At 40.4% G+C, this 12,789-nt stretch overlaps 1 protein-coding gene across 6 annotated transcripts in view; it reads left to right on the top strand.

Moving 5' to 3' along the window:
* The window catches only part of PUS7 (pseudouridine synthase 7), a 52,190-nt gene that overhangs the window by 28,572 nt on the left and 10,829 nt on the right, over window positions 1–12,789 (top strand). For 5 of the 6 annotated variants that reach the window (XM_054726377.1, XM_054726380.1, XM_054726381.1 and 2 more), the window contains exons 8-9: window positions 7,336–7,464; window positions 8,150–8,275. The exons of the other annotated variant lie outside the window; for it this stretch is intronic. In XM_054726377.1, coding sequence (XP_054582352.1) covers window positions 7,336–7,464; window positions 8,150–8,275 — 255 coding nt within the window. The remainder of the gene's footprint in view (window positions 1–7,335; window positions 7,465–8,149; window positions 8,276–12,789) is intronic. 6 annotated transcript variants of the gene reach the window in all.

Raw genomic sequence — 12,789 nt, 5'->3', positions numbered from 1 at the left:
CATCTGTGCTGGCTGTCCCCACTTAAAATAAATACTTATATTTACTTGTAATTCTCCTATCTTTTCATAATGAATTTGACGTGGCATCTCCTCTTTACCCCACAATCTGGCTTCTTTCCCATCACTTTTCTGATTCATTAGAACCGGGGATTGAGCTCCTGGTTGCATCACAATGGATTCTCCAGTCCTTTTTTCCCCTGACCTGGGGACCGTGGTATGCTGTGGCAGTAAAGCGGAGTGAGAGCGTGTTCTCTCCATGACAGTGGTGTGTGCAGGTGTGATGTGTTTGAGAGAGAGCAGGAGGAAACACTTGAAATGGTGGTGCTCCTACCTTCCTGCCTAATTTTTTCCTCCTGTGACACGTGGAATGTGGTCCTCTGTTGAGAGTGAAGCGGGCAGGAGTGGGGAAGGGAACTTGAGAAGAGTGTGAAGGTTTGGAACAGCCTCTGTAGGAAATGGGCCGGGGCTGCCAGGAACTCTGCAGAATGGATGAACGACGAGGGCCTGGAGCTCAGGCTGCCCGTACTCTGTGGCTGTGGGACACGGGGGCTTGTTGCCTTCTCTTTGCTATCTGAAGTATTGTTATAGTCAAGTCCTGTTCTTTCCGGCTGGCTCTGGGAATTTTTCACCTACATTAAAATTTAAGTTGGTTAGTTTTGTTTTCAGCACGGAAGAAATCAGGTGGAAATGAAATTTCTGCCATAATCGTACTCCCTCAGAGATTGCTTTGTTCATAACTTGGCATATTTTCTCTCATGAGCCAAAATATTTATATGTAAAGTGTGTTCCTTCCTTGTGAATAATAAATGATGCATCTCTTTCCCTGTTAAATAAAATCATTGTATTACATAGGAAAAGACATTTAAATATATGGACATAGCCTAGTTTATGAACGATTACTTTGTTTCTGAATGTTTATATTGTTTCCAATTTCTTGCTATCATAAGCAATTTCATGACAGACATATTGGTAGCTGAATTTTGGCACATATCTGTAATAACTTCATTAAGATAAACTTAGCAGTGGAATGACCGATTTTTTTTTTCTTTTAGTCTTTATTGTTGAAAGTATTACATAGGTCCTCCTTTTTCCCCCATTAACCTCTTCCAGCCCGCTCCTGTTCCCCCTCGAATTACTGATTTTTTAAAGTGTTTTTTTCTGTTAATTGATTTTAGAGGAAGAGGGGGAGAGAGAGGGAGAAATATTGATGAGAGAAACATCAATCTGCGGCCTCCTGCACGTTCCCTACTGGGGATGAAGTCTGAAACCCCGGGCATGTTCCCTGACCAGGAATCAAGCTGGTGACTTCTAGGTGCATGGGACTGTGCTCTACCATCTGAGCCACACCGGCTAGGGCAGCGGAATTACCAATTTAAATAAAGGGAATGTGAAATTCCAGGTTTTCAATAGGAAATCCCAATTGCTCTGTAGAAAGGTGGTACCTGTCTTTATTCTGCTTCTCCAGAATTCTCCACATTGGTTCTTTAGACCAGGCATGTGTTATGACATTTTTAAAAGTCATTTGCTAACTTGAGAGTAAAAAAAAGGCACCTCATTGTTTATACTGCATTATATGCTGTGAAATTTTTGAATATTTGAAGAGTGAAGGTATTTATTTTCTTCTTGGTCAGCCACCAGGTGTCACACTTCATCACAAGGCTGATCCGTCTTCAGACCTTTGTTGCCTTTATCATCTGTTGATAGTAAGAAACTACATTAGACACCTCACTGCTGGCCTTGGGAAAGCCCATTAGCACTTACCTTACAGATGCAGGCTACACTCTTAGTTTGCTTAATGGATGTGGGGCCGGGCAGATTGGCCTTTCCCCTGAACACGGTTGCACAGGAGAAATCCACGCTACCATGCGAGGATTTCACTGCTGCTGCATCGGCCAATCCTGGGGATAAGCTGCGTTTTTTTCCAGCTTCTTGCAGCTCTCCAAAGTCACCTAGTAATTTTAACAGGATCTCAAGCAGGCACAGCTTCGTTCAGAACGATTTGTTTCTTTTCCTGCCTCCCCCTCCCAGTCTCCTTTCTGAGCCAGTATTCCCCTGGCTTTGTTAATAAAGGCCTTTTGTGCAACATGCTGCTTAAGTTGGCATTTTAAAAGTGAGATTTTGCTATTGCCAACTTACTCACAGAATTGGCTAGGAGTTTACAACCAAGAAGCCGGATCCAGGGTCATCGAAGTTAAAACTGTGAACTATTTTGTGAAGATATTGTCAACTCCATTTCAGCTGTTCTCCAGGAGCACCCAGACCAACAAGAACTGAACACAGCTCTTGCTTTCTGCTGTGCTAGTGGGATTCAGAAATGCATGTCTGTTGTATATTCAAGAATAGGCAACAGAATATGATTCTGCCAAAAAGAGGAATGAAGTGCGGATACATACTACCACATGGATGAATCTTAAAAAACATTGTACTAAGTAAAAGAAGTCAGATACAGAAGGCCACATGTGATATGATTATATTCATATGAAATGTCCAAAATAGAGAAATCTATAGAGACAGAAAGTAGATCAGTGGTTTCCAGAGGCTGCAGGGAGAGGGAATGGGGTTAATAAGTATAGGGTTTCTTTTGGGGGTAATGGAATTGTTCTGGAATTAGATAGTGGTGACAGTTTCACAACCTTGTGACTGTATTAGAAACCACAGAATTATACACTTTATAAAGGTTAAAATGATAAACTTAACTCATTTAAAAAAAAAAAGAAGTACAGCCCAGCTGGCGTGGCTCCATAGTTGAGCATCAGCCTATGAACCAGGAGGTCACAGTTCAATTCCTGGTCAGTCACATGCCCAGGTTGTGGGCTCGATCACTAGTGTGGGGTGTGCAGGAGACAGCCAATCAATGATTCTCTCTCATCATTGATGTTTCTATCTCTCTCCCTCTTCCTTCCTCTCTGAAATCAATAAATATGTGTGTGTGTGTGTGTGTGTGTATATTATATATATACTATATATACTATATATACTATATACACTGAGTGGCCAGATTATTATGATCTCTGAATGCATAATAATCTGGCCACAGAGTGTGTGTGTGTGTGTGTGTGTGTGTGTGTGTACACACACACACATACACACACATGAGTTCATGCATGGGGGGGGTCCAGCCAGCCTGGCCACGGGGAGGGGTCATGGGCGGTTGGCTGGCCTGCCTGCTGGTCGAACTCCTGGTTGAGGGGACAATTTGCATATTAGTCTATTATATAGGATATACCCTGAGTGGTCAGATTATTATGAGTTCAGAGATCATAATAATCTGGCCACTATATATATATATATATATATATATATATATATATAGTATGTATATATAAAAGAGGATTTCATATACCGTATTTTCTGGCATATAAGACCACTTTTTAACCCAGGAAAATCTTCTATACGCCCAGTCATCTTATATGCCAGAAAATACGGTATATATAAAAGGATTTCATTTTAAAAAATAAAACAGATTCTTTATATATATAAAAATGTGTATATATAAAAAGATTTTATTTTTAAAATAAATAAAGCATATTATTTATTAAATTAAAAAACAAAGCATATTGAAATACATTTAAAGCACTTTGATACTGGCACAGAAATAGGTAGAATAATTAGACCCAGATACATCCACAGATTTAGTACATATTCAAAGTAGCATTTAAAGTCAGCAGATTTGATTGGTTGAATCAGTAAATGTGGCTGAGATAACATCTGAAAATAAAATTAAATTGGTTCCTTACCTCAATTCCCTATTCTAAACATTCCAGGTAGATCAAAAAAAATTTTTGTATAGTTTTTTTAATTTTGATTTCAGAGAGGAAGGGAGAGGAAGAGAGAGAAATATCAGTGATGAGAGAGAGAATCATTGATCGGCTGCCTCTTGCACATCCTCCTGCACATCTCTCTCATCACTGATGTTTCTATCTCTCTCTCCCTCTCCCTTCCTCTCTGAAATCAATAAAAATATATTATAAAAAATACATTTTTTTAAAAAAATTTAAACATAGAAATATAGCTGTATTGAGGCCTGCGCAGGTCCCAACCTGTCGGTGGTTTGGGGTTGCTATCTGCCTCATAAAGCAAAGCAGAGCGTTTGTCATCTGGGAAGACAAAGCCGTCTTCTCCTTGAAAAAACCTCCTACAGGGTTGGCTTCGGGACCTTCCAGGAATGGAAGGGCAGAGACTGAGGCCTCAGGAATCTGGGTTTTCAATTGAGGTCGAAAGAGAAGACGGTGGTTATAAGAGAAAGTCCAGAGTGGTGTGTAAGAACGTGTCACTGTGAGCATGGCAGTCATAGATGTGGATTCCTTAACAATACAATAATAATAACACAGTTTCTAAAAGGTGCTATTTCCTCTTTCCCTCTCTTTTTAAATGTGGCTTCAAAGAATTCTTAAGAAGTGAACAACAGAAAGATATGTGAGCAGATCACAAAATGCATAGGTGTAAATTCTTTTTTTTTTTTTCCCCTCATAATATTTAACACTTCCTCGTATCTTTAAAATCTTAAGAGACCTGGGATTAACCCTAGGGATTTCTTCCTGATACTATGGCCATACCTCCCAGCCCAATTCAGAAAACACATGCTGGCACACGATGGCTTAGAATGGGCTGCAAGGGCCATGACAGGGACTGCTCTGGGCACGGCACAGAAGTCTTATGGGGATGGTAGAGGAGGGTGTGTCCAGGGAGCCTGGTTTGGAGTTGACAAAAATGTTCAGGGCTTCTTTTTAAGTTCTGCTTTCACATGATTTCTGGGCCCCTAAACAGATGGTTCTCAGCCCTATCAGATCCAACGCGCTCCTTTTCTATGGCAGTCTGTAACTTCCACCTTCACTATCCTGAAATGAATTCCATAGGTAATGTAAGTTACCTTAACACATCTTAACTGTAATATAAAGGGGAGAGATAAAAGGAAAGTATTTTGTTAAAACAATTTTTAAAATACAACTGAATGAACAAATCCATGCAATGTTTTTATGTGACTCTATTGAATGTTATTATCCTTTGTCAGATAATAACAAAACCAGTTATTATAATAACAAATAATAACAAAACCAGTTAAAAAGCAGCAGCAGCCAAAACCGGTTTGGCTCAGTGGATAGAGCGTCGGCCTGCGGACTGAAGGGTCCCAGGTTCGATTCCGGTCAAGAGCATGTACCTTGGTTGCAGGCACATCCCCAGAGGGAGGTGTGCAGGAGGCAGCTGATTGATGTTTCTTTCTCATCGATGTTTCTAACTCTATCCCTCTTCCTTCCTCTCTGTAAAAAATCAATAAAATATATTTAATAAATAAATAAATAAATAAATAAAAAGCAGCAGCAGCCACAGCATCATTGCACATGTATGTAGATCTATAAATTTAATATAAATATATATTTTTATAGCCATGTCCTGGGGGCAGTATTTACTAGTATACTCCACAACCTCCCTATAAAAAAGAACAAAAAGCAAAAAGATATGTGTGCTGCTGTTAATTTAAAATGCAGAGCCAAAGCTACTGAGCAGCAGTTGACACAGTTGCTGGTTTGTGTGTGAAGAACACTTTCCCTCCTCTGAACCCTCTTGTTGCTTAGAATGAGGAGACTCGATCATTTAAAACACGACGAGAGGAGGAAATCTTCCTGAGCCAGCAAGACCCATTCCCCTCCTTTCTAAATGAGCTGCTTTTGGCATCAGAAGTTGACTGAGGAGGGAGAATCAGAAAGTCCCGGTCAAAGCCCCTAGAACCACAGTGCTCAGAGTTCTTTTATTTGTCGCTGCAACCAATATAAACTACTGAAAGACCAGCAGTGAAGCTTAGTGTCTCAGTGAATTCATGGAGGCCAACACTGATCTAAGTGAGACATGATCAAAAAGTGTATCACTACTCTAAGCCAAAAGGAAACAAAATTAAAAGTACCCTTTTTACTCTAAACAACAACTATAAAAGTACTCTACATGTTCTTGGGATAATTAAATATATATATCTGACTAGGGATTAGGATTTAGGATATCCTTTCTAACTATGCTTTAAGTCCCAGGGCTATTTAAAAGGATTCCTGAATTTAACTGAAATTTTACTATGCAGTCCTTAGTTACAGAAGAAGGCCAACTAAGGAATGGTAGATACAGAAAAACACTCCTTTACACATGGCAGCATTTTTCCTGGTAGATGCAGAAAAACACTCTTTTACACATGGCAGCATTTTTCATCCTGAACAGCTGGATGAAAGATTGGGAGAACAGGATAGTCAACATTTAAAAAATATCACCCCAGCCTTGACCGGCGAGACTCAGTGGTTAAAGTTTTGGCCCTCGCACCGAAGGGTCCCGGGTTCAGCTCCCAGTGAAGGGCATGTGCCTGAGTTGCAGCCCCAGTTGGGATGTGTACTAGAGGCAGTCAATCAATGTGTCTCCCTCACATCAATATTTCTCTCTCTCTTTCTCTCATTGATGAGAATCGTCAATTGGTGGCCTTCTGCACTCCCCCTACTGGGATCTAGCCCACAACCCAGGCATGTGCCCTGACTGGAAATTGAACCAGTGACCTCTTGGTGCATGGGATGACACTCAACAAACAGCCATCCTGGCTGGGCCAATTTGTACTTCTTAATCCCTCCATCTTTTTTACTCATTTCCCCACGCCCTCCTAACTGGCAACCATCAAAATGTTCTCTGTATCTATAAGTGTGTTTCTGATCTGCTTGTTCATTTATTTTGTTTTTTAGATTTAATTTTTGATAGATACATATTACCTTTTATTTATATTTTTTATCTTTTTCTTCTTAAAAAATAGCGTTTAACATTTCATATAACACTGGTTTGGTAATAATTAACTTCTTTAGCTTTTTCTTGTCTGGGAAGCTCTTTTTCTGTCCTTCAAAATTCAAAAATCTAGTTTGCTGAGCAGAGTAATCTTGGTTGTAGGTCCTTGCTTTTCCTCACTTTGAATATTGCCATTCCCTTTTGGCCTGTAAAGTTTCTGTGCAGAGATCAGCTGACAGTCTTATGGGAGCTCCCTTTAGATGACTGCTTTTCTCTTGCTGCTTTTAAGATTCTCTCTTTGTCTTTAACCTTTTGCATTTTAATTATGATGTGTCTTGGTGTGGGCCTCTTTGAGTTCATCTTGTTTGGAATTCTCAGGGGCTCCTTTTTTTAGGTAGAGTTGCTACATCTCCCAGGCTTGATGGAGTGGCCTAATGTAGCCTAATGTGTCCAATGGCACAGCCTCCATGACCACCCTAAACACCCAGCCTTTAAAACCCCTGAAAATGAAGGTCCTGACATGCTCTCACCTGCTCTGCTTTATTGATTGTTGTTGTGGTGTGTTGTTGTTTTTTTTGTTTGTTTTTTTAGAATAACTGCGCAAAGACTTGCCCACTTGAACAAGTGCTTGATGAACTTTAAGCTAGGGAATTTCAGCTATCAGAAAAACCCTCTGAAATTGGGAGAGCTTCAAGGGAATCACTTCACTGTTGTTCTCAGGTAAAGAACTGGGTCAGGTGCAGACCAGAAAGGGTCTTGCCTTATCACATCTATACTCGATGTGACCTCATAAGGAAAAAAACAGAGCAGTTATTAATCTAAGTGAGCTGGTACTAGCAGGCATGGCAGCAAGGGAAGGCAGAGTGGGGCCTCATAGGGCTGGGAGAACAAATACTGGAGTATTTGTACTGACACCCCTCTAAAAACTCAGCTCCACCTTTGGAAAGACGCCATCTCCTTAAATACTGTGTTAAAAGACAAAGAATGCATCGTTCCACTTATGTGAGGCCTAGAAGAGGCAAATCCTAGACCCAGAAAGTAGAAGGAGGTTTCCTGGGCCAGGGGTGGAGGGGAGGGTGGAGAGTTGGTATCTAATGGGTGTAGAGTTTCGGTTTGGGAAGATGAAAAAGTTCTAGAAGTGGATACCATTGAAGGTTACACAAGATTGTGAATGTCCTTAATGCCACTATATTGCAAGCTTGAAAATGGCTAAAATGGTTCGTTTCATGTTACATCTCTTTTACCACAATTAAATAAAAAGAAATATCAAAGTGGTCAGGAAGCAGAAAGAAAGCTGCACGGAACAAGGGGAAAGCATGGAAACCAAGCCATGTCATTTATGATGTGCATCCCTTAATGTGTTTGACTGTAAATTTTTTTCTCTGGATAATTTGGGCCCCTACAGAAATATAACAGGAACTGATGACCAAGTAGAACAAGCCATGAACTCTCTCAAGGAGATTGGTTTTATTAACTACTACGGAATGCAAAGATTTGGAACTACAGCCGTCCCCACATACCAAGTTGGAAGGTTTGTATTCAAGTTCTTAACTCTCGTCTGAAAGAGCTCTCTCATAAAAAAGAAGCAGGTAGTATTTTTAATTATTTCTAGATTTCCTCGTGTCTGGGCCACATGAGCCAGCGTGTCATCCTTTTGGACAATTAACTGATCCACAGCCTCCTAATTTTTGTTGTTTGTATGAAATAACACATACACAAGGTAAAATAATAACTCAGAATTCAGAAGGATATAACTGGAAAAGTACCTTTTTCTCCCACCCTTGACATCCAGGTATTGTGCTTTTATCCAGTTTATTGACTTTTATTTTTAAAGTGCTATAGACTGTAATTGGTGAAGTAAAACCTATTTTAAGAATTCTGATTAACTTTTAGTCAATAGGAAATCCCTCTAGCTATGATGGGCATCCCATCAATAAATACTTGGGTTCATAAACCTACTTATGCTATACTGCTGTCCAGCAGAGAATATCTATATATATAAAAGCCTAAACAACCGAAAGACCAAACAGCAGGTCACTATGATGCACACTGACCACCAGGGGGCAGACGCTCGATGCAGGAGCTGCTCCCTGGGGGTCAGTGTGCTCCCACAGCCAACCTCCCCCACAGCCCCACCCCCCGCCAGCCAACCTCCTGTGGCCCTGATCAGGCCCGGTCGCTGGCCAGGCCGAGGGAACCCACCTGTGCACGAAATCGTGCACAGGGCCTCTAGTGTTACATAAAGTAATTATTCACATGGGAGTTAGAGTTGTGGAAGTTATGACTTGGAAATGACATGAGAGGTTATTTAGTGTGTTCTTCCCTGTGTTTCAAACCCTTCATTGTAGCAAAGGAAATTTAAGCATAGGGAGGTGAACCGCACGGCCAAGGGGTGAACCTGAGGAAGGGCGGTGAAGGATTAAAGAAAATAGACAAGAGAATACAGTGGGACCAGGTGGATCACTGTGCCTGGATGAGGAAACAATGACACAGCCTGGAAGCCAAAGCTTTATTTTATAGTCTGATCACACAAAGCAAAACAAGGGCAAGATGTTTACAATGTTCTTGTGAATTTCAAATCTGCTTCTTTCCTGTTGTTGCCATCCTCGGAACTCTGTCAGGTTTTGTTTAGGCAGCACTTGCTGCACCTCCTGCAGCCCACATCCTTTAGCTACCTAGGACTGCAGGGTCGGACTATAAGGTCAAGCTTACAACCATAGCCTTTTGGCTATAATTGTGCTGGGAGGGCATTGCCCTCCAAGCTGGGACTTGTATGTGGCTTTGCCACAAGTCAGTCCGAGGCTTGAACCTGTCCGAACGCTGTAGCCGCTCTCCACAGAGAGGTCTGCAGAGCTCACTCGTTGGCCATCTGTAGTCCTGGGAAAAGCGGTGTTTTCTTGACTTACACCTGCTGACTACATGAAGTTGCATTTTTCATGGTTAAAAGCACAATCCCTTTAACGTGCTTTAAAATACAAATAACACAACTTGCTTTCCTCTCAGTTCTGCCAAATGCTACAATCAGGAGTGCAGTATTTGTGTGCTGCTTATTTAACCCCTTGACACTTAGGTGCTAATGTGCAAATGAAGGAACTTGGATCTTGCTGCCAAGGGGTTACAACTGGGAACTTCATGTGCTATTAAATCGTAGTTTAAAAAAGCAGAACTCACCTGACTGGCATGGCTCGGGCTATGAAACAGGTCAGGGTTCAATTCCTGGTCAGGGCGTGCAGTAGGGGGCATGCAGGAGACAGTCGATCAATGATTCTCCCTTATCATAGATGTTTCTATCTCTCTTCCTTTACCTTCCTCTCTGAAATCAATAAAAGTATTTTTTAAAAAGAAACAGACCTAATAATTCTGTCATTGTTGCTATCTGATGCCATAGCAGCAGTCACTAAACTGGAAACAAAGTTTGTTTGCACTCCATACACTACTTCATAACTTAACAAGAAAGGCAGTTTGCAGTGAGGTCATGTGGTGTGCACCTAGTATTAAAAGTTGCTTTGTTTAAAATTGAGCATGAGGATATTAAATATACATTGTGGAGAAGATTGCTTCTCTCAGAGTGAAGATACGGCAGCTAAAAAGCACTAGTTTGATACTTAGAAATTAAATAGCCCTGGCCAGTGTGGCTCAGTTGGTTGGGCACCATCCTGTGCACTGAGGGGTTGCCGGTTGATTCCTGGTCAGGGCACATGCCCGGGTTTCGGGCTCCATCCCCAATGTGGGTTGTGCAGGAGGCAGCTGATAGATGCTACACTCTTGAGTCGATGTCTGTCTGTCTGTCTGTCTGTCTGTCTGTCTGTCTCTCTCTCTCTCTCTCTCTCTCTCTCTCTCTCCCCCCCCTCCCTCTCTAAAATGCAGTTTTTAAAAAATCTTTTTTTTAAAATATATTTTATTGATTTTTTCAGAGAGGAAGGGAGAGGGACAGAGAGCCAGAAACATCAATGAGAGAGAAACATCGACCAGCCGCCTCCTGCACACCCCCTACTGGGGATGTGCCCGCAACCAATGTACATGCCCTTGACCGGAATCGAACCTGGGACCCTTCAGTCCGCAGACCGACGCTCTATCCACTGAGCCAAACCGGTTTCGGCAGTTTTTAAAAAATCTTTTTAAAAATACAAATAAGGACTGCTTTAAGTACAAAAAAAAAAAAAATTAAAAGCCCTCCGACTTTGAAGCGAATGTGTAACCTCTTGAATGCAGGCTGTCTAGTTTGTCAGACTATTCTGATGGAGTGCTTCATATGTGGGAGGGAAACTCACCTGCTTTATTTGCCTAATTTAAGTGTCAGAGAAACAAATCTCCTCTGTTCTCCTGGACTGTAATGGAATAACTTTAAACAGGGTTTTGGCATTTCCTTTCCTTTATAAAACAAGCTCAGCAAGCTGCACCAGTTAACTACAATTTGGTAAGTTGTTATGTTAACAATTATGACATCTGCAATGTTTTATAAAGCAAATCATTTAATAAAATCACTATTGTGAGGGAAATAAATAAATAAAATATTGGCACTCAATGGACACTCAACAGAATGAAAAAGCAATCCACAGAATAGGAGAAAATATTGCAAATATCTGATTAGGGGTTAATATCCAAAATATATAAAGAATTTCTACATCTCAATTAAAAAACAGCAGCAACCTGATTTAAAAATTGGCAAAGCCCAGCTGGCATGACTCAGTGATTGAGCATCAACCTATGAGCCAGGAGGTCACGGTTCAATTCCTGGTCAGGGCACATGCCTGGGTTGTGGGCTCGATCCCCAGTAGGGTGCGTGCAAGAGGCAGCCAATCAGTGATTCTCTTTCATCATTGATGCTTCTATCTCTCCCTCTCCCTTCCTCTCTGAAGTAAATAAAAATATATTTTAAAAAAAGGTTCATAATACCGTAGCTTCTTCTAGGACTTCAAGGATGGCCATCAATAGGAAATCTATTAATATAATTTGTTGTATTAGTAGATTTAAAATTCATATGCTCAGCCAGCATGGCTCAGTGGTTGAGCGTTGACCTATGAACCAGGAGGTCATGGTTCAATTCCCTGTCAGGGCATATGTCCAGGTTGCTGACTCAATCCCCAGTGTGGGACTTGGAGTAGGCAGCTGGTCAATGATTCTCTCTCATCATTGATGCTTCTATTTCTCTCTCTCCCTTCCTCTCTGAAATAAATAAAAATATATTTTTTTAAAAATAAAAGAAAATTCATATGATCTCATCAACAGATACTAAACAGCACTTCATACAATTTAATATACAAAATATCCCATATAGATTAACTTAAATGTGAAAAATATAAATACTAATTAACTGGAGGGGAAAAAACAAAACAAAAGTTAATAGAAAGGATTTCTATATTTTGTTAGGGAAGGCCTTTCTAAGCGTACTCCAAAACCAGAAATGTTACACAAAATGTTACTTCTGTATGGCAAAAGATAGTTTAATAGAAGAAAGGAAAATTACATATGCTTATAGATATATCAAAAAGTTTTTTAAAAGACTCTCTAAAGTATTAACTGTTTAACTTCTTAGAGATTAGATAACAGGTAACTTTCTAATGTACTGTTTAATTTTTAAGACACGTGTATGACTTATAATCAGCAAAAAAAAGGCTTTTTCATTTGATAAGAATAATAGAAAAGGATAAATTGTATTTATTCTGTTTCATTAGGCCAGAAGGTTTATAAAAACATAGGGAGCCGAAACCGGTTTGGCTCAGTGGATAGAGCGTCGGCCTGCGGACTCTAGAGTCCCAGGTTCGATTCCGGTCAAGGGCATGTGCCTTGGTTGCGGGCACGTCCCCAGTAGGGGGTGTGCAAGAGGCAGCTGATCGATGTTTCTCTCTCATCGATGTTTCTAACTCTCTATCCCTCTCTCTTCCTCTCTATAAAAAATCAATAAAATATATTTTTTTAAAAAAAAAAAAAAACATAGGGAGAAATTTTTTTGAGAAGTTTCAAATAAGTTTTGGCACCTAAAGACTTAACTTTTATTTACAGATAATACCATATGTAGCAACTTAAAGCATAACTGTATAGTAT

The sequence above is a fragment of the Eptesicus fuscus genome, chromosome 14 (assembly GCF_027574615.1).
Source record: "Eptesicus fuscus isolate TK198812 chromosome 14, DD_ASM_mEF_20220401, whole genome shotgun sequence".
In the NCBI taxonomy this organism is placed as follows: Eukaryota; Metazoa; Chordata; class Mammalia; order Chiroptera; family Vespertilionidae; genus Eptesicus; species Eptesicus fuscus.
The sequence above is the reverse complement of the archived record's forward strand: the minus strand, read 5'-3'. Positions and strand labels throughout refer to the sequence as shown.